This window comes from Petromyzon marinus, chromosome 60 (assembly GCF_048934315.1).
Source record: "Petromyzon marinus isolate PM22_M1 ecotype Great Lakes invasive population chromosome 60, UKy_Petmar_22M1.pri1.0, whole genome shotgun sequence".
In the NCBI taxonomy this organism is placed as follows: Eukaryota; Metazoa; Chordata; class Hyperoartia; order Petromyzontiformes; family Petromyzontidae; genus Petromyzon; species Petromyzon marinus.
Window position 1 is genome coordinate 8,107,251 of NC_133726.1, and position 22,838 is coordinate 8,130,088.

Below are 22,838 nucleotides of genomic sequence, written 5' to 3' on the forward strand. Positions count from 1 at the left end.
AAAAAAAGAAATGGTTTCACATTTCCACACAGCTCTCTAATTGACATGATAATTACTCCACGCCAGCGGACCCACCTCTCTCTCTGCACCCCCCCCCCTCTCTCTATATTTAAGGCCTCGACACAGGCGTTGGGTCTCTGTGTGCCTATGTTGTGTGTCTCTTTCTGTGTGTCTCTGTGTTGTCTCTCTCTGCTTGTGTGTCTGTCTGTGTGTCTCCGTGTCTGTGATTTTGTCTCTCTATAAGTTCACTAGGTTTATATTCTTAGTTTTTTCGGTAAAGTCACGTTGAAGAGAAACAACAAAATAATAAAATATATATAAAACAATAAAAAATTCTCACGACGTTTCGACCATAACTCAAACGGTCATCTTCAGGTGTGTGAATTTTTTTATTGTTTTATATATATTTTATTATTTTGTTGTTTCTCTTCAACGTGACTTTACCGAAAAAACTAAGAATATGAATTACTGCAGTCAGGAAAGCTTTAAATCAAAATTCACTAGGTTTGTTCTATACCTCATGACGATTGCTTGTGTTGCAATCGAAACGGCGTATTCTATTATTTAATTTATTTTCTTTCCACGTGACTTTACCAAAAGAACCAAAGAGTAATTCCTGCAGTCACGAAAGCTTCAAATCAAGTTTGGTTTTACATATTTCCTCATCTCGCTCGCTGAGAGACATTTAACAGGGAGCATGCTAGACACGGTGGGGTTTTCCCATGACCGTACCGTGTCAACACACGCGGTTTTACCCCGAATTCTTTTGATCAGGAAAATTGAGTTTTCAGGTCCATACGGCGTACAGTCGCTTCAAAAACGGGCGAAAAAAATCCAATTTTTTTTACTTTGTGTTTCTCCCTTGTGATGGGACTTTGTAGGATGAACTTTGAGATTTATAAGGGCACGGGGTGACCAATAAGGTCTGAATTGGTCTGTAATAAGCTAGGCGCTGATAAAGGGTTGACAGGTATGCATTACGCAGTTTGGCAGAATACGGTGCAGGTTTAGCTAAAGGGGGTTTTCAATCTTCCACGTGGATTGTTGAGCTGATTAAAAGCAAAGTGCGGATGAGGATTCAACAGTTAAGGGGACGTATCTCCCTCTTCTGACAGAAAGCGGTAACTGTTTTTTTCTATCGGAACAAAAAGATTTCATCAAGTTTTGTCTGTCTTCAAAGCAAAAATAAGCGTGGATTTTCGATGAACTTTGAAGTGAGGAAGCACGTGGCCATTAACAGAAACGGTGCTGGATTTCGATTGGCTAACTAACCACGAGGTCAATTGCCAAGGCTTGTCAGGCCTATTTACCTGGAGAGGATTAGTTCGACTCTTTTGAGGCAGAGTAGCACCTCCTCAATCTAACCACAGGAGGACGTATGCTGCCTCTCTCTGTCGGCAAGTGGCTCTTCATTGCAAGGCCCACGCGGGGCCAACCGGTGGCCCCTGGTGGCCTTTAGTGCGGCCCCTGACGTGCGGCCCCCACCACAGTACAAGAATGTGAACCCCCCCTCCCCATCATCATGATCGTGCTGCTGTCAAACCCCCCAATGGTTTCAAATGTGTGGCGGCACCCTTACACTGACGATGTCTTATCAGCGAAAGTGATACCCCCCCACCACCCTCCTGAAAATTCGTCAAGAGCAGTGACCTTAAGGGATTCACAGATACTGGGCTAAGGCCAGGAATAAGTTGACCAATGCTGTACGGGGCATACTATTGAGGCATTCAAATATGTAGACATGGCAAATTAATTAAAGAAAGAGTGCAGCATGTATAATGTAACGAATATATCAGTTGGACTGTAACGTGAGATAAAAGTGTTACTTGATATATAAGGGTATTGTAGGAATATGCAAGGATCTCTGCTCTTAAGTACAACATGTGAATATAGAGTAGAACAAGTGAATGTAGAGTAATTGTAGGATTAATTTGTTTTTGTTTATAATAGCGCCCTCCTTTCACGTCACATCTCATCTCAACACATTCGACAGGGCAGCCCCAGTAGCAGCTGGCCCTGTTGGCACAAGGTGACCCGGTACCTGGCCTGCAAACGGGCATTAGTCTGCCAGTTTGGGGCCGATTGCTTACGTTTAATCCCAATGGAGTAAGTTGCAGATTAGTTTCATGATAAGAAAATGTGGATCTTAAAACTGGCACCCAATGGCCTAGTCTTGTGAATGATGATGTAAGGGGATCTGGAACGTCCACTCCAAAGCTGATGGCGCATATGATGATTCTTATAATTATTTCACCCTCAGTATTAATCAGGGGTGGCCGCTGCATTCGAACCGTGGACATCTGAATGAGGTGGAGAGCGTGCTACCGCTAGGCCATATCACCCCCCCCCCCGAATGACAAGGGGAGAGAGAGCATTGACGTAACCTTGTCATCGCAGCTGGATCGTGTGGACAACATTTCATTACCTGGGCACTGGGCCCAGGTAATGAAATGGGGCACCCTGTCCAGTTCCTCCCCTCTTCATGACCTGCCGCCTGAGCGATCCTCTCCTGTGTGGGCCCTGGTGCAGTTGCACTTCCTGCAGAATCGATGGCTACACCACTGACCCCCTTCGACCCCTTTGTGGGCCAAATTTGGGATTTGTTTTTTTATTTTTGTGTGAGATCTGAAGCCGCTGAAAGTAGTTTTCTTAAAATGAACCTTATGGCGGTACCCCGGGGTACCATAGCACCCTGGCTCTCGCATAATGTCCGTGAAGCAGTCACTTTTAGCCTGTTGATGGTCGGCGATGCGGCAATCGACTCATCTCGACGAGCTGACACGATGCACTATTCAAAGTAAAAAATTTCGATAAGGATTTTTTATGCTGATGTTTAGCGTTTCGACATTGCGGAGAAGCATTGATTTCGGATTGATTGGTACCCCAGTCGCGGAGTGAAGTGCACCCTGGAAAAAAATAGTGTCTCAGAAATAAAATATTCAATTGCCTCGGCTATTTATTATTATTTGGTAATTCTTTAAAACACAAAGTGAAAGTAAACAACAAGTGAAAATGCCAGACTCGGCAATAATGACTATGGGTCTGGGTTGGGGTGGATACAAATTGTTAGAAGAGAGGACAATCTACTCATCCTGACCATAACTGGATGACCAATCCGGAGTATAAGGGATGGGGTATACGTTCTTTATGGACGATCGAATAGGACTTTAAATCATCTCTGGCAGACCACACATTAACATAAACCTTAGCATTTTATAATAATGACTGAAAAATTAATGTGCGTGTCGATAGAGCAAAATGAGGCCCTTACATTGAGGAAAGTAACTGGGCAATCTAAATATACAAAACATATCTGTAAAAAGAAAATATTTCATTCTCATGCGCCGATTAGTGCAGCAAAGATGCTGTCAGTAATGGATACATATTGTTTGGGTCTTCCGACTGTGGGCCGTATGAAATTGAGTCGTAAGCAGCATTCGGCCCACCAGTCAGGGAGGTCCCCTGCTCCTACCCTAGCACTAACCTTATGTCTGTCAATTTTTTGTAAATAAATTCACTTTAGTTGCTCACGGGGCGCTTTTCAGGTGGCAGATTAACGGTAGTAGATGAGGATGGCGGATTCCAGCAGCTTCTTTGATGCGCTCCATTCCACACCTGTCCCATAGCCGTTCCAGTCGAAGGCACCAAAGTCACCGCATTCCTTCGGGGATTCCTGAGGCACGTAACCGCCACCGCCTACACAGAACTGTACACACAGATATTGGCATTTCCTTGAGTGGGCATGTGCTCGGGCATCACATGAGCGAGAGAGGAGAAAGGCTGATGTGGTTCAGGATGTGGAGCTGACTGGACTTGCCGATGACTGGTACCGGCGGAATCAAGACCGGCCCCTGTGTGTGGAGGAGGCCCATGAGGGACGCTACTGGGCAGTTGGAAACAAGTCGCTTTCCAACAACAATGAAAGCAAAATAGAGGTTTTTGGGTTAGATCGCATATATATAAATGTGTCGTTAAGACCCGCCACCACCCAACACAGCCGACTAGTAAGATTCGTCACGTAAACAGAACGTGCCAATTCGTTACTCGTACAGCACACCGGTGTGTTGGAGAGCCAAGCCACAACATTTACAAATTGAGTACGACGTTTCGCCAGTAATTTCAACTAGCTTCATCAGGCGACAGCCAGATTTGTGGAGATGTCCACCTGTTTCGTTCCTTATACAGAGGCGTAGATGTGGTGACCACACAGTTGCGCTCTTGCACAATGTGTGGGGGGAGGGGGTATACTGAGGCAACGTAAATTATGCATGTGTTCTAGATTTGAAGCTTTCGTGACTGCAAGGATCCATACGCTTTGGTTCTATTCGGTAAAGTCACGTAGGTAAAAAAACAAAAAAAAACAAAATCACGATGTTTCGGCCACAACACAAGCGGCCTTCATCAGGTGAAGAGACCAGCCTGTCTCGAAGACTGCGCTGGAGTGAAACAGAGCCAAGCTCAGACTGCGACCTTTAAGCTGTGTGAGAGGGATTAAGGTGCCTCGACAAAGAGATTAGCATTTGATTGGCGGACTTAGCATGATGAAAGGTGTAGCACGCGGCAGTGCACCTTTAAGCTGTGTGAGAGGGATTAAGGTGCCTTGACAAAGGAATTAGCGTAAAAATTAGCATTTGATTGGCGGACTAATCATGATGAAAGGTGTAGCACAGTGATCGGCACGGGCAGTGCACCAGCCTGTGCTGCGAAAGTTTGGGGTACCACTACTTGAAAAAATATACTGTACCAATGATAATTAGTTTAATGTTTAGTTCGATTTAGAACATCTTTCCAATGGTTGCTTAATTTGAAACCATCTTCTCGGTTGAAATTGTGTCTGTGTTTGTAGATTTGAATTGCCTCGTGAACAAATCTCTGAAAAAACCTGTGGGTTTGCAAAGAACCTTGGTATCGGAGAAAATTATATCGTGATCACCCACAGCGTTGTAACAGTGATCAGCCACGGCAGAAGAATTCGTTCTGCCGTGTTTCAAATCTGATTTGTGCTCGCGAATTCGGTCAAAGACATGTCGCTTCGTCTCCCCAAAATAGCAATCACCGCAGGTACAACTCAATCAAATGCTATTTTTTACGCTAATTCCTTTGTCAAGGCACCTTAATCCCTCTCACACAGCTTAAAGGTGCACTACCGCGTTCTACACCTTTCATCATGCTAAGTCCGCCAATCAAATGCTAATCTCTTTGTCGAGGCACCTTAATCCCTCTCACACAGCTTAAAGGTCGCAGTCTGAGCTTGGCTCTGTTTCACTCCAGCGCAGTCTTCGAGACAGGCTGGTCCCTTCACCTGATGAAGGCCGCTTGTGTTGTGGCCGAAACGTCGTGATTTTTTTTTTTACCTACGTGACTTTACCGAATAGAACCAACGAGTATGGATCCTTACAGTCACGAAGGCTTCAAATCTAGAATTGATAGCCTCTACGGGGAGGGTTTTCACCTATCTGTTAGAGCTTTTAACAGACAACGGGACAAGAAGTCACAGCTCATCGAGATGCTGACCTTCCTCAAAAGATGCCGCGACCACAAGGTAATGCCCATCGCCTTAACACTCACTTCTGCTGCTGTGTCCTCACCGAACTCTAAACAGATTCTGTTTAAGGCCAGCCTCGCTTTAATCTCAGAGAGGATAAGACTACTCCGTTTTGAACTCGATACTTTAGACAGGGCTCTCCTACAAGCTCATTTAACGTTAACACAAAAAATGTCTCCTTCTGATTGGAACCACGTAGACAACATGACTGCTTCATCTGCCGATTCACTTTCAATCAAATGCAAAGCTAACCTAATTGCTAAATTCAACCACCTATCAAAGAAAAACCCGGTTCCACAGATCACAAAACTAGACGCTAACAAAATTGTTATCAATCAGAGTAACACCCCGATTTCGGACAATCTTAAAACAGTATTGGCTAAAGGACTAAATTTCGCTGTCACCCCAAAACATATACCGATAGATGATATCATTTCTCAGGTCGATGTAGCCCTCAAAGATATAGGACACATCCAAGCAGAGGTCGCGAGAGCTGAAATAGCTACTATTCTTAAGAATGCTAAGAAACCCGTTAGCAACATCAGCAAAGATGAACGCTCTGAACTCACGAAATTAAAAGAGAGACATGATATAGTCATCCTCTCAGCCGACAAGGGCAATGCCACTATAATTATGGATAAAAACTCATACAACAATAAAATTCAGGACCTTCTCAATTATGGTAGTTACTCAAAAATTAAAAATGACTCTACTAGTAGCCTAACTATGAAAACCAACAAGATCATCACAAGTTCGACCTCCCTAATTGAACCAACTAAACGTCCCTCCCTAAAACCTTCTGCTGCAAGACCCCCTAGATTCTATGGTCTTCCAAAGATTCATAAAGAAGTCACTCCACTATGACCCATCGTATCCACGATCAACTCCCCTACCTATAAGCTAGCACGTTTTCTGTCGGATACCTTGCTACCTTTCACTGGCAAGACCTCCTCAGCAGTACTTAACTCAGCCCAATTGGTTTCTATGGTCAAAGACGTTGTACTGTCCCCTGACGATATCCTTGTCAGCTTCGATGTGGTCTCCTTGTTCACCAAGGTCCCGGTACCTGATACCATTGATATAATTGAAGATTTGGTACAACATGGACTAAACCCCGAGGTACCTACGCTGGTCAGGCACTGTCTCACCAACACTTACTTCACTTGGAATGGTTCCTTCTACAAGCAAAATGAGGGTACTCCCATGGGTCCCCCCTTGTCACCAGTGATAGCCAATGTTTTCATGGAGAAATTTGAATCGGACACCATCCAGACTTCCATCCTCAGACCTTCCATGTGGAAGAGATATGTGGATGACACTTTCGTCATTTGGCCACATGGCCTCCCAGCTCTGAACCTTTTCCTACACCACATCAATTCCAGACATCCCACCATCAAATTCACCATGGAAGTGGAGAAAAATGGCAAGCTACCATTCTTTGATGTTCTGTTTGAGAGGAGACCTGAAGGCTCATTGGGGCATTCTGTCTACAGGAAACCCACCCACACAGATTCCTACTTGAAGCCTGATTCCCACCACCACCCAGCCCAACAGAATTCTCTCATCAAAACTTTATACCATAGGGCTCATTGCATTTCGGACCAACACCACCTGACCAGTGAATTAAAACATGTACACCTGGCCCTCAAAAGGAATGGATACTCTGACCGTACCATCCGCCAAGCTGTTTCTCCCTCCATACAGAAACAACCACTTGATACTCCGGTCAAAACCATCACACTACCATATATAGCAGGCGTTATGAAAAATATCTCCAAAATTCTAAACAAACACAAGATCCAGGTCCGGTTCAATACAGTACATAAAATTCGTGATCTGATCCCATCCGTGAAGGATGTCATTCCTGACTTACAGTACCCCGGGGTTTACAAATTGAGTTGTACCTGCGGTAGAACGAATTCTTCTGCCGTGGCTGATCACTGTTACAACGCTGTGGGTGATCACGATATACTTTTCTCCGATACCAAGGTTCTTTGCAAACCCACAGGTTTTTATCAGAGATTTGTTCACGAGGCAATTCGGATCTACAAACACAGACACAATTTAAACCGAAAAGATGGTTTCAAATTAAGCAACCATTGGAAAGATGTTCTAAATCGAACTAAACATCAAACTCATTTTCATTGGTACAGTATATTTTTTCAAGTAGTGGTACCCCAAACTTTCGCAGCACAGGCTGGTGCACTGCCGGTGCCGATCACTGTGCTACACCTTTCATCATGATAAGTCCACCAATCAAATGCTAATTTTTACGCTAATTCCTTTGTCAAGGCACCTTAATCCCTCTCACAAGGCTTAAAGGTGCACTGCCGCGAGCTACACCTTTCATCATGCTAAGTCTGCCAATCAAATGCTATTTTTTTATATGCTAATTCCTTTGTCGAGGCACCTTAATCCCTCTCACACAGCTTAAAGGTCGCAGTCTGAGCTTGGCTCTGTTTCACTCCAGCGCAGTCTTCGAGACAGGCTGGTCCCTTCACCTGATGAAGGCCGCTTGTGTTGTGGCCGAAACGTCGTGAATTTTTTTTTTACCTACGTGACTTTACCGAATAGAACCAAAGAGTATTATGCGTGTGCATTATGCGAGCCCTTTGAACTTGTCCTTCCTATCTATTGTGTTTACTAAAATAGCCCTACCAACGGTAATCACTATTGAAGTACGTTGCCCTTCGTAGGCATGCATTTAAATAATTTATTATTTGATGATTCGCTTCCACGCAGCACTAAGACGGTAGCTATCCAAACGGTTAAATTTATTTTGATTTGAAGGCGTGATGCGAAAGAGAAACGAGCAAAGCATCGGTGGGGAGCACAGGTGGTAAATATTATCAGCCGTCTATCTCGGTCAATTACCCATAATACCTGTGTCTGACTCCTCGCCAGGAAACCTTCAATGCTTAAAAGTGCATTATATTCTGGCACAAGCGCGACGATGACGTCACATCACGTCCCATGCAGACTCGATTCCTTGCAAAAGGTATATATTTGCTGTTTCAACATCTTGAAACGTAATAAAGTATTAAAGCTTTCGTGACTGCATAAAATTACTCATTGTTTTTTTTCGGTAAAGTCACGTATGTAGAAATACAATAAAATTATATTAAAACAAAAACAATCACGACGTTTCGATCACAACGCAAGCAATCTTCATCAGGTGTCAAGAACAAATCACGGAGGTAAATACAACGGTTGAACACGAAATTTAACACTCTTCTGAAATTCGTGGTCCGCCAGGAAGTGTCTAACTGTGTTGTTGGCCTGACTGGAAGTGCTTCAAAAAATGTTTTTTCAGGTTTGTTGAATTCTTGTCTCTCATCTTTTGTTGTATTTACCTCCGTGATTTGTTCTTGACACCTGATGAAGATCGCTTGCGTTGTGATCGAAACGTCGTGATTGTTTTTTTGTTTTTTGTTTTATATAATTTTACTGTATTTCTACAGACGTGACTTTACCGAAAAAAACAATGAGTAATCTTGAAACGTGTTTTATTTGCCAGAAAGAGTTAAAGCTATTATTATTTTTGTTATACTTTGTTACTAGCAAAAGGTCCCATGATATAGTGTATACTGTATTTGTATGCACTGGTCTGTGCTGCCATCAGTGTAGCAGCGTGCTCGACAGCAAGTATTTGAAGTACTCACATGTTCAGTGTCACAGTTGGAGACGACCTTCAACCCAGAGCAGATGGCAAATGGGGCTCTCTCGTTGTTAAACACTCTGAATTGTACAAACCCTGATGTCGTTCCGCCTGTGGAAATTTGTCTCATTTATTGCATGCATTTATAACGGTCAACTTCATTTCTCATTAACAATGAAGCTTCTGCATTTCTGGAATGCTTAAATGGTCCACACGGCACCGCTCACTTTTCCACAGCTTTAGGATAATGATTGTTACAAAAAACCTCGCTTTTTTCAAGAGTGGGGTGACTGCAGCCATCGTTAAAAAAAAGTGTTGGGCACCGTGCCAGTCTCAAGAGAATTGTTGAAGAGGCCAACAACGAAGGGCCCTCAATGCAGAAAAGGTTATCCTACAATCGTCCACAAGGGGTGGGGGGGATCAAATTGGGCAACAGGTAGATCGGGGAATCACAGCGATCAGAGAGGTCAGTTGCAAAGTTGCAATTCGCGGGGAACTTCACCAACAAAGTGCCTTCAATCCAGGAGGTTGGGCAGATGAAATGGATTGAGAATTGGTTGGTATAGGCGGAGTTTGACTTCTATATTTGTGGGTAGGAGGGGGGGAACAGGGGTTTGCTTTGTCCCTCGCATTAGGAATCACGGGTGCATAAAATACCTTGATTTTTTATCGTAATTGTAAACTACTCAAAATAAATTAATAAAGGTGTTCAGTTTAGGAGCTTGTGTACAAGATATTTGGAACGGATAGTGAATTCATAAAATATTTTTAAGTTAGATCGCGTAAGTATAACTTTGTCGTAACCCTCCACCACCAGACACAGCCAGTAAGGTTTGTCACGTAAACAACGCGTCATTTAGTTACTACTACAGACCACCGGTGTGTTGGAGGGTAAATCCACAACATTTACAATTTGAGTAGAACAACGTTTCGCTGATAGTTACATTCACCATCATCGGTCGATTTGCTAGAATAGTGAAGCAATCCACCTGCTTCCGGTCTTAAATAGTGCAGCAGGACGACGTCATCACTGAACCCATCAGGTGCAGAGATCAGAGAGGGAGGAGGGGGTATTGTAATTATATAATAGATTAGTCATCTGAATGTAGATTTCCATCATCACCCGCTAATAAATCCTCTCTCATCAAGACATTCATACATCGGGCCAAAACAGTGTCAGATGGTGAAAGTCTGAGAAGAGAGATTAATCATGTTAAAGAAGCGCTACAATTAAATGGCTACAATTATGCTCAAATTAACAGAGCATTGAATGCCAAACCAAGATCGAACAGCAATACTGCTGAAAGCGATCAAAATTAAATTACCATATTGCAGGAGTAACCGACAAATTAGCTGGAGTTTTGGAAAAACTAAAAATCTGAGTAATATTTGGCATGGTACACAACATTCTAAAACTATTATATTGTACTAGAGATGAATTGCCTATTTCTTGGGTCTTTCGGTACAGTCACGTAGACATGTTCAAAGAAAATAACAAAAATAACAAAAAACTATGACGTTTCGATCGCAACACAAAAATCGTCATCAGGACAAAAAAGATTTTTTTTCATATAAAAAATTATCAGGAGAAAAAACACTTTTTTCTCGTGATGACGATTGTTTGTGTTGCGATCGAAACGTCGTAGTTTTTGTTATTTTCTTTGAACCTATCTACGTCACTTTACCGAAAGACCCAAGAATATTAATTCCTGCAGTCACGAAAGTTTTAAGTCAAGATGAATTGCCTACGTTATCAACAATCCGCAAAGCTGTCTATATATGCTACGTTAGTAATCCGTTAATTCGTATGTTTCCCGTATAAGGAATTGTAATATGCATTCTCTTTGGTTTTATTTGGTAAAGTCACGTAGATAAAATAAAACAAAATAAAAGAAAATAATTAAATCACGACGTTTTGGAGGCAACACAAGCTTCCGTCTTCAGGTGGAAAAGTCAACGCAGAATGTCTGTGTTAGGAGCACAGTTCAGAGACGACCTTGGATTATATACAGGTTAAGGGAGGGGGAGGAGTCAGTAAGGGGGCGTGGGTGGGTGGGAGGGCTGGGCTAAGCAGCTTTTTGATAGAATGCTGCGGGTAACACCCACTTCTCAAACCTCACATCAAAGGGCTCCCCGATGTGGGCTCACAACATTATTTAATAATACGCTTCCAAGCCGCACTAAGCCTGTAGCTGTCAGAGCGATTAAAGTTATTTCTATTTCTCTCGATTTCAATGGATTCTCTAATTAGTCTTTGCCAGTAATTATTAGTTTTACACAACACTTCAACGTTATTAAAATCAATTGAGTGTCCTTGTTGACAAGCATGTTCTGCCACTGCCGACAGTTGTGGTTGAGATAATTTAATATTTCTTTGGTGTTTTTTTTTTTATCTTATGCTGATGTTACGCCCTGTCTGTCCCGGGGGTTACCAAAAAGATTTCCAAAATCTTAAACAAACACAAGATCCAGGTTCGTTTCAAAATGGTACACAAAATCCGTGATTTAATCCCATCTGTAAAGGATGTGATTCCTGGTGTCTACAAACTGAGTTGTGGTTGTAGCAGCAGTAACATTGGGGAAACGAAACGACTTGTCTTGGACCGTGTTCGTGAACACAAGGCAGATCTGAAACACGGTAGGACCAATACCTCTGCCATTGCCGATCATTGTTTAAACGTTGTGGGCTCGCATGAAATGTATTTTTCCAAGACGGAGGTACTCTGCAAACCTATCGGCTACCTGCAGAGATTTGTTCATGAAGCCATCCAGATATATAAACACAGACACAAATTCAACCAAGGGGATGGGTACAAACTGAGCAATCATTGGAAGGACGCTATTAACCAGGTAAAATCTTAACGAACTGTGATGTTTCCATCCTACCTGCCTATGTCAGCTGATATTTCCGACTCTCTGTGTGTGTCTCTCTCTCTATGCCTCTCTCTTAGATCTCTCATGCATTGCACTCTCACACCTTTGGATTGAACTCTCATGCTCACATGTCTTTTGGATTGCACTCTCATGCTCACATGTCTTTTAGATTGCACTCTCATGCTCACATGTCTTTTGGATTGCACTCTCATGCTCATGTCTTTTGGATTGCACTCTCATGCTCACATGTCCTTTGGATCACACTCTCATGCTCACGTCTTTTGGATTGCACTCTCATGCTCACATGCCCTTTGGATTGCACCCGTTGGGTTGCACTCCCTCGTCGAGAAGGCCGCTCTCCTCCGATCTTACAGTTACATGCTAATTTCTCACATTCACATCACTAGCCCCGGCCACTTTATAACCCTTGGGCTACACCCATTTCAAACCTTTTAAAAGTCTGCCTCAGCAGCAGAACATGCTTTCTCACCTGATGACAGACGCTTGTGTTGCGCCCAAAACATCTTGATTTATTTTATTTTATACCTTCGTGACTTTACCGAAAGATCCAAGAATATGAATCCCTGCAGTCACAAAAGCTTTAAATCAAAATATATTAACGTAGTTTATTTTAGTTTTTTTATCGGTTCACTGTATGGTAGTCAATATATAGTCAGTGTATACCAAGTTACTTAATTTTAATAGCTCAGCTTATTGGAGAATATATTGAGTACATTGATTATATTGATATAGTCTATATATAGTTTTTTCACATCGGTTTATTGTATGGTAGTAGAGGTAGTTGCAGTTCTTTAGCGTCAATATACTAAATGCCTCTGTTGATATGTAAACTCCTTTGTCAAGGCGCTCTGCTCCTCTCATCCAGCTTAAAATACGCTGCCAAGCTTAGCAGTGTTCATTAGGATGCTGTTTTTCCGACAGCTCTGTTCTTCACCTGAGGACGGCTGTTTGTGTTGTAGCCGAAACGTCGTGATAATTTTATTTTATTATGTTTTATTATTATTTTATTATTTACCTTCTACGTGACTTTACTGAAAGAACCAAGAATATGAATAAGATAATATGGCCTACCAAAAATCATAAAGAAGGTACACCCCTTCTTCCCATCGTCTCCAACATTGGCTCACCCACCTACAAACTGGCCCGATATCTGCCTAAGACCTTGCAGCCATTCACTGGTAAAACCACCTCTTCGGTACTGAACTCGGCTCACCTAGTATCATCAATTAAAGACATCTCACTGTCCCCAGGTGATTTGCTCGTGAGTTTCGATGTAGTTTCTTTGCTCACCAAAGTTCCTGTCCCCGATACTATTGCAATCATTGAAGATTTGGTACAACAAAAATTTAATTCTGATGTACCGGTGCTGGTGAGATGCTGCCTCACCAATGCATACTTCACCTGGAATAGAAAATTCTATAAACAAACTGAAGGTACCCCAATTGGTTCTCCCTTATCTCCAGTTGTAGCCAATATTTTCATGGAAAATTTTGAGATGGACGCCATCCAGACATCCACTCTACGCCCGTCCTTGTGGTAGAGGTACGTGGATGACACGTTTGTCATCTGGCCACATGGCCGACCGGCTCTGAACCAATTCCTCAACCACATCAATTCCATACACTCAACCATCAAATTCACCATGGAGGTATAAAAGGATGGCATGCTACCTTTATCGAATGTCCTAATCAAAAAGAGACCAGATGGCTCAATGAGCCATTCTGTCTGCAGGAAAGTAACCCATACTGACGCCTACCTAAAACCTGTTTCCCACCACCATCCATCCCAGAATAATTCCCTCATCAAAACGCTACACCATAGAGCTCAATGTATCTCCGACCATGAACACCTATCCAGTGAACTCAAACACGTACACCAAGCTCTCAAGGCGAATGGATATCCTGACTACACAATCTGCAAAGCCATCACCCCAACCGTTATGAAGGAGCCATCTGACGATCCAATCAAAACCATCACCTGGCCATACATAGCAGGGGTAACCAAAATATTTCCCAAATCATGAATAAACACAAGATCCAGGTCCGATTTAACACAGTACATAGAATTCGTGATCTGATCCCATCTGGGAAGGACATGATTCCTGGCATGCAATATCCCCGAGTCTACAAACTAAGCTGTATTTGCGGCAGCCTTTACATTGGGGAGACTAAGCGACATATCTCGGACCGTGTTCGTGAGCATAATGAAGATTTGAAAGACGGTAGGACCAATTCTTCTGCCGTGGCTAATCATTATTTTAATACGGCTGGCTCACACGAAATTTATTTTTCTAAGACAATAGTACTTTGCAAACGTTCATGAAACCATCCATATATACAGACACAATTTCAACCGAGAGGATTTTTTTAAACTAAAAAATAATTGGAAATATGTCATCAACCACTTTGGGTCATGACTTGATTTTTTGTTTTCTTGTCAACCTCCGCCGTCAGCAGTGTGGGTGTGTGGAGCGAGGTGCAATGATTGCCTTGCGGCCCTTTGATTGGTGTAGACCCACTGCCGGTATCGTTGCTTTCTCCAACATTAACATTAGCTGCCCCACCCATGCTGCTGACACACTTGGGCTACGCCCATCTCTCAGCCTTTATAAACAGTTTGCCTTTAGAGGCTAACCCCCCTTTTCCTGATGACAACCGCTTGTGTTGCGATCGAAACGTCTTGGTTTTTGTTTAAATTTTTTATTTTATTTTTATTACTGAAAGAACCAACAATAAGTCTACATTAAAGACTGCCAGTACGCTCACTCTGGTTAATAACCAGGCTACAGTCTACATTATAGACTGCCAGTGCACTCACCGACGTTAAGAACCAGGCTACAGTCTACATTAGTTGTTCTTATTATTTTTATTTTAAATTTATTATTTATTTTTATTCAGTTTCTTTTTTATTATTATTTTTCAGTCTACGTGACTTTACCGAAAGAACCAAAGAATATGAATTCCTGCAGACACGAAAGTTTTAAGTCAAAATCTGTTAATCATACCGCATTGCAGATAAAGTACCAGTATAAGCAATACTTACTCAAACAGTTAGGGCAGCTGAGAGAATTGACGACTGCGTCACTTCCATAGTCATAAACAATGGGGTAGGCAGGCCCGTTATTGGTGGGACAGCTTCCGGAATTGTACGTTAAAGGGAAGAAATTCTGCAAACAAAAGGAGAACCATCAATCAATATTTACCTGAAAACACCAGAACAATGTTACGCCACTTAAAATGTGTTTATTCATGTGTACGCTCCCATTAAGATCACCCATATCATGTATGCGTTTTCCTTTTCGTCAAATCACTGCTAGATTAAGTACTATCCACACCTTTGTGGGTCATCGGGGTACGTGGCCATACATCAGCACATTGGACAAGTGCAGATTGGTGGAGGTAGGGAGCATACATGTGGAGGCATAGACATACATAGGGACATATATCGCTCCACTGTCCATTGCTATCCACTATAAAGGCCTGATGGCGCGATAACAACCTGTACCTCCTGGTCAATGGGCATTAATTTCCACCAGAGTTATCTGGGGCTGAGCTCCAGAAATATATCCATTAAATTAAACCTTGCTGGTCAATTATTAAATCACTATGCAAGATCTATCCTGATTAGCTTCTGAGATCTGAAAAGTTTAGGGCCTTCAAGGTGGTTTGGCCAAAAGGCATATAACACCCCAGTACAATTTTGATATAAGGTTATCAACCTCATGTGTCACAAGTCAGACAAAGGACTCTACCTTGAAAAAGGAATAAAAGCTTCCTCCAAAGGCAGCCAGAAACTTCGACTCTGTGTGGTAGCGAAAGAGCGATGATGTCTTCCACGCAGGTAAAGGAGTCCCGTTAGGAACATGCCACACTGCTATGTCATTTGCCTCCAGATCGTAATATCCCGGGTTCTGAATAAATAAAACACACAAGCAACACAACTACAATAAACAACTTAACAAAGCGGACATGCGTATTTACGAATGAACATTTTCTTCGCCTGTTTCAGCACCTTCACTTAAAATAATCAAGCAATATCATATATATATTTGTCTATGTTGGCAGACCTTCAAAGCAATTGTTTTATCTTTTGTATGATTTCCTCCTACATATCATTTGGGAGATCCACAGCGTGATGGATGGACACAAATTTTATGTACGTATAAGCTACCTGCTTCTACATTTGTCTCTGGTTCCTTCCTAAAAGTGGTTGGGTTCAAAGTTTCGCTTCTACAAAGTAATTGCAGCGCCACATCTATTACCATCCTTAAGGGAAAGAACACTGATCCGACCTCTAACCCCCAAGAACGGGTTTGCAGGTTTGAGCATTTCTGTCAGGTCTTGGAGGGAAACCCCTTCAACTCAAATAACATCATGGGACAAGGTGGGGTTGACACTGCTAGGGCCACAGTGCCTCAACTATTGGAGGAAGTAGCTGCTCCCCATGAGTCGTTGGGTGTCGTGCCATCTATTAAGGAAGTGCAAAGGATGATCTGGAGCTTGAGACCAGGTAAAGCACCAGGTAGAGATTGCTTCTCAAGCGAACTGCTGAGGGAGGACGGTGATTGTGTGCAGACATACCCTATGTTACATCATTACAACCATCTGGTCCACATGACAGGTTTCGCAGGATTGTAAGGATTCCATGGTGGTGCTCATTTTTAAAAGGGGGACCACACTGATTGCAACTACCAGGGCATCTTCCTCCTCGGTGTGCCGGAAAAGATCCTAGCAAGTATTGTCAAACACCGCCTTGCCAGACATGCTGAGGAGAGGCTTCTCGATAGGAGCAGTCGTGCACAGACACCATTTTCTCCATCCGTTTGCTACAGCAGAGGTGTATGGAATTTCAACACGACCTACATATCTGTTTTATTGACCTAGTCAAGACCTATGGCACCATCAATAGGCCGGGCTCTTCATGCTTTCTGAGTCCAAGACCCTCTGCTCACAATCATCACGGACCTTTATGATGGTGAGCAGGCCCCTGGTAAAGCTGTGTGACAATGAGTTGGAGCCAATTTCTGTTTCACTTTGGCGTGGGATAGGGATACTCTTTAGCCCCTACACGATTTAACATCTTTTGACCACGTGGCTCAATAAACTTTCGATGGATGTACAACTTGAGTTTCCATCTGGGATAGATAACATGGGAGGTGGAGTCAAGGGATGGCTCCCTATTGGTCAACTGTGTTACATATGCAGATGATTTACTAAATTCTGCCCACTCTGAGAAGGATTTGAAAACAATCCCTCCTGCTGAACTAAGCGATGGGGCCTTATTATCAGCCCCACAAAAACAAAGCCACCTGCCTGGCAGCAAGGGTCTTGGTCGAAATTAGTTAGGCGGCATTATATTTACATTGGTTGCATAACGTTTTATGGAAGCTACCTAGTTTGTCACTCAACACAAAATTTCAGTTCTTGACCGGTCATGCCCTCCCTTCTCTATGCTTGCGAAACATGAACCCCCCCCTAATCTAACATCTATGCTGGTTAGAAACATTTAAAACTGGCCTGCAAATGATCCATCCTGGGTTTAACCAGGCTGGATTGTGTGAGTAGCTAACAAATCCTTGAAAGATCTGGACACAGTCCCTATCTGAGCTTCTCCGGTGGGCAAGGATGCGTTGGCTGGGTCAAGTAGCCCGCATGCTCATGCCGCTGCATTTGTACGAATCCAAATGGTCGAAGTGCCATTTGAGTAAACGACAAACCTTGTAGTCGTCATCAGTCGCCGACTCGGGCACACCAAATGTGTTGAGGTTGGCCCAGTTTTTATCCCCGTCTACAAATGGAACTGCAGAATTGCTGCCCTGCTGACTGGTCCAGCGGTCTCCCGTGGTACACTTGGCCGCGATGTTGTTCTCGTGGACGCTGGCGACCAGGGTCCAGCCTCCTCCGTTGGTGTTCATATCGCAGAACGCCTGGTAGGGCTGCCCGCTCTTCGTTTGCAGCGAGTATAGCCCATCTTTCGTGAGCAAAGGGAACAGATTCAACAAATGAGTTGTGTGGATGTGGACCAAACGTGGGTTTCTACGTGTGCTATCTTTCCATTGAAAGAACACGTGTGATACCCAAACCAATTATGTAGGTAAATATATATTTTGGTACAGTGTGCAGTGCTGTGAGGTTGAAAGAGGGGCCAACTGCAGTGGCATGGGTCAATTTAGTTACTCGACAACTAGATGGTGGCTGGGTCACGTGGCATGCATGTGTTTTGTTACTGGGTTAAAGGGGGTGCATCACGTGGTAGGAATCATGGGCATGGTTTGGTGGTACCACAGCTATGAACAGACCCCACCGACATCCCCTAGCGTGCCCTGCCATCCACCAACATCCCAGATGAGGGATCGGGGATCCAAGGGAGGGCTGAGGAGGTAGGGGACGAGCGGCAGGAAGTGGGAGGACGTGCAAATGACAAATTATTACTATGAATAAACTTTTAGAACTAAAACTTTTTGTATTTTACCAGGAAAGGCCTACTGAGCTATACAAGCAGTCCTCCAATTACGAATGCCCGACTTATGGATACCCATACTTACTAACCAGTTTCCATTAAATATTTAAAAACATTGACTTAAAACGCAAACTCGCAATTGCAAACTAAGCCACGGCACTATTTTGTTCAGAGAAGCCTCGGCAAGATGCGGGCAGCCAAAGAGTCGCAAGGGGGCAGCCAAAGAGTCGCAAGGGGGGTAGCCAAAAAGTCTCAAGGGGGGCAGCCAAAGAGTCTCAAGGGGGACAGCCAAAGAGTCTCAAGGGGGCAGCCAAAGAGTCGCAAGAGGGCAGCTAAAGATTCGCAAGGGGGGAAGCCAAAGAGTCTCAAGGGGGCAGCCAAAGTGTCGCAAGGGGGGAAGCCAAAGAGCCTCAAGGGGGCAGCCAAAGTGTCACAAGGGGGGAAGCCAAAGAGTCGCAAGGGGGCAGCCAAAGAGTCTCAAGGGGGCAGCCAAAGAGTCGCAAAGGGGGAAGCCAAGAGTCTCAAGCGGGCAGCCAAAGAGTCGCAAGGGGGCAGCCAAAGAGTCGCAAAGGGGGCAGCCAAAGAGTCGCAAGGGGGCAGCCAAAGAGCCTCAAGGGGGAAGCCAAAGAGTCGCAAGGTCGCAGCCAAAGAGTCGCAGGTTGCCGACCCCTGGGCTAAAATGTGAGAGTCGGATCCCCGATATCGGTGTCAGCTGAATTAGGGGGTAGATCTCATTTAAATTAGAAGACAGCTTTGTGTGAAGCATCTAGCCTCACCTCTCTCTGTTTTTGTCTTCTCTTTGATTTCAAGGCATGAGTGTGGCGGCGCCTCGGACCATTTTTTTGGTGGAATCCCACTGCAATCCTCTGCTGAGAAGCACACTGCTGTCCTCACAACACCGGCACCTGGAAGCACAAGGCATTAGCATCACCCAGATTAAAACCCCACAAACAAAGAGCAGCATAATTCTTTTGGCGATCCCAACTCGGTGGTTTAACTCTCAGACTTCATTGTTGTTTCATATCTGATTATTTTAGGGGTTGAACAAATTGAACTTCATTTAACTTTGTTGTCCTTTCCCCACACCTCTGATTCGCACGGTTGCATACGCACGTTTCAAAATAATTGTAACATTCATGTGCATGTTACTGTGTAACCGGGTAAAAAGAGTCTCAAGGGAGTCAAATTATGTACTTGCAAATTGTATCGATTATATAAATTTAGTAAACTTTTATAAAAAGGAACTCACATGAAAGTGCCGTGAAAATGCTCAGAAACAGCGGCAATTTGAGGAGCCCCATGGATAAGCAGCGCAACCACGCAACTCTCTCTAACTCTACAACGATCAGAAGCCTGTAAATACAATAAAAACAAACCGCTGCAGGTAACAAAAGCCCCAACGCAACTTGTGAAGATTTACTGTGAGCACTAGAGTGAGAACAGAATCGGTTATTAGTTTAAGACACCAGCCTTGCAGACTACAGCAGGAGTGGTCAGCTCTGTGAGCGTTGGACAGACACTTATAGTTTAATGCCTGCTTACAGCAACCAATCAGGGAAGTGTATTGTGGCAGGAAATAGGGGATATGGAAATATTTTCAGGGTCAGCCAAGTTGAATATCCCATGCTACTCATAACAATGTCCTCATCTACCAATAATAAATTAACATTAAAACACACAAAGCTGACATCTATATTATGCAAATCCACTTTACAATGATCATTGACTCTTAGAATGCGTATGTTTTAAGTACAGCTTTACCATTATTTAACGGTTGATTACATACATATTTATAATCAATTCAATTTCGTCGAACCCCCAAACAAAACACAAGTGGAATATACGTTGGGAGAATTGACGACAGTGAGAGGAACAAAATGAACTGTTGAGTGGGGATCGAGGGAAGGCACATGATGATGAAGACGCGGGGTGAGGAAAATGAAGAGACAAATCAGATAAGTCAGAGACCACCTACTCGGGAAGGAAGGAAATGTGAGACAATCGGCTTGTTTTTGTCCAACAGTGGAAAGTTACAGCTTTTGAATGCGAGTGGAAATTTTAACCCAATATGTTACCGCCTCACTCGGTACAAACGACGCCCGCCTGTACAGTAGAACTGAAATAAAAGCCTGTTAAAATGGTAAGTCTATTCCACTGTTTGTGCCTAACATGAACGTTGTTCCAATGGTAAAATTGTGCACGCATTATTGCAGTAATATTTACAGTGCGATGAGTTAAAAACGCAACTTCATGCTTAGAAACCCCAAAAAACACATTTTTGCGTTAATCATTTAAAATAGAAACGAATTGGAATTTATTTAACATGCTCAGGTTCAATCTTGATTTGAAGCTTTCGTGACTGCAGGAATCCATACTCTTTGGTTCTTTCGGTAAAGTCACGTAGGTTATAAAATAAAATAAATCACGACGTTTTGGGCGCAACACAAGCGTCCATCATCAGGTGAGAAAGAATGGTCTGCTGCTGAGACAGACTGTTTTTAAAAGGTTTGAAATGGGAGTAGCCCAAGGGTCATAAAGAAATGGGCGGGGCTAGTGATGTTAATGTGAGAAAGTAGCATGTAACTGTAAGATAGGAGAGTGACCTCCTCCACGAAGGCATGGAAGTGGCTATGTTAATGTGAGAGATTAGGATGTTAATGCAAAATCGAAAAGTGGTGCAATTCAAAGGCATGAGTGCAACCCAAAGGGTGCAATCCAAAGGGCATGTGAATATGAGTGCAATCCAAAGGCATTAGAGTGCAATGCAAAGGACATGTGAGCATGAGAGATCTAAGAGAGAGGCATAGAGAGAGAGAAAGACACACACACCGAGAGTCGGAAATAAGAGCTAACATAGGCAGGTGGGATGGAAACATCACAGTCAGTTAAGATTTCGATTTGAAGCTTTCGTGACTGCAGGGATTCATATTCTTGGTTCTTTAGGTAAAGTCACGTAGAAGCGAAATAATAAAAATGAAACATAATAAAATTCTCACGACTTTTCGGCCACAACGCAAGCAGCCGTCCTCAGGTGAAGAACACAGCTGTCGGAAAGACAGCGTCCTAATGAACGCCGCTAAGCTTGGCAGCGTATTTTAAGCTGGGTGGGAGGAGGAGAACGCCTTGACAAAGGAGTTTACATATCAACAGAGGAACTTAGCATGTTGATGATAAATGCAGATATGGGGTTAGTCACTTCTTGTGGAATGTGTAGGCGGGGTCTCAAAGTCATATTTTGTATGTAGGATTAGCAGCAGTAAAGGAAGGGAAATTTTAATAATAAAGAACTGCAGCAGCCAACCCACCGCGTATCAAGCTAGTGCATTATGTGGAAAACAAAAAATGAGTTTCTAAAGAACTGCAAATACCCTACTACCATACAATAAACCGATGTGAAAAAAGTAAATATAAACTACATCAATATAATCAATGTACTCAGTACACTCTCGAATAAGTTGAGCTATTAACATTAATTAAGTGGGTATACACTACACTATATAATGACTACCATATAGTAAGCCCATAATAAAGGTTTTTGTGTTAGATCGCGTTATTTATAAATGCGTCGTAACCCTCCACCACCCGACATGGCCAATCAGCAAAAAAAGTGTAACGTTGACAAAAGACAAATAGTTCACTACTTTAGCCCACCGGTGTGTTGAAGAGTGAATCCACAACATTTACAGTTTGAATACGACGTTTCGCTGGTAATTACATCCAGCATCATCGGGTAATTCGCCAGAATGGTAAAGCCCTCACCTGCTCCCGGTCTTAAATAGAGCAGCAGGGTGATGTCATCATTTAACTCATTCTGGTGCAGTAATTATATAATTGATTGGTAATCAGTCAATGATTATGATTAGTAATGAGTTGTTGTGTGTTATTGTGAATATATGCTACGATAGTAATCCGTTAATTAGTATGTGTTTCCCAAATAAGGAATTGTAATATGTATTATTTAATAATAAGCTTCCAAGCCGCACTATGCCTATAGCTATCAGAGCGATTAAAGTTATTTTTATTTCTCTCAGTTTTCATGGATTCTCTAATTAGTCTTTGCCAGTAATAATTAGTTTTACACAACACTTCAATGTTATCAAAATCAATTGAGTGTCCTTGTTGACAAGCATGTTCTGCCACTGCCGACAGTTGTGTTTGAGATCATTTAATATTTCTTTGGTGTTCTTTTAGTCTTATGCTGATGTTACGTCCCGTCTGTCCAATATAGCATCTGCCACATAAACAATTAATCCTAAATACACCGTCTGTTGATAATTTAGG

General features: G+C 42.9%; 1 protein-coding gene across 1 annotated transcript; it reads right to left on the reverse strand.

Annotated features, from left to right (window-relative positions):
• Positions 1-424: 424 nt before the first annotated feature.
• On the reverse strand, positions 425-20,142 carry LOC142905991 (intelectin-1b-like). Its single transcript, XM_076053330.1, has 7 exons — positions 19,807-20,142; positions 19,334-19,462; positions 17,815-18,068; positions 15,850-16,008; positions 15,141-15,264; positions 9,208-9,314; positions 425-3,706 (listed from the first exon to the last, which is right to left on the reverse strand). Exons 1-7 carry the CDS (start codon positions 19,856-19,858, stop codon positions 3,554-3,556), a joined length of 978 nt encoding a protein of 325 aa, XP_075909445.1. The 5' UTR covers positions 19,859-20,142; the 3' UTR covers positions 425-3,553.
• Between the last annotated feature and the right edge of the window lie 2,696 nt (positions 20,143-22,838).

Bases quoted from the DNA above. Each gene is read 5' to 3' on its own strand.
- LOC142905991 (XM_076053330.1), bottom strand. From the start codon at position 19,858: ATGGGGCTCCTCAAATTGCCGCTGTTTCTGAGCATTTTCACGGCACTT. The intron at 19,463-19,806 runs GTGAGTTCCTTT...TTGTGCTTCCAG, and splicing joins CATTTTCACGGCACTTTCAT to GTGCCGGTGTTGTGAGGACA. The intron at 16,009-17,814 runs GTTTGTCGTTTA...TTATTTATTCAG, and splicing joins CGACTGATGACGACTACAAG to AACCCGGGATATTACGATCT.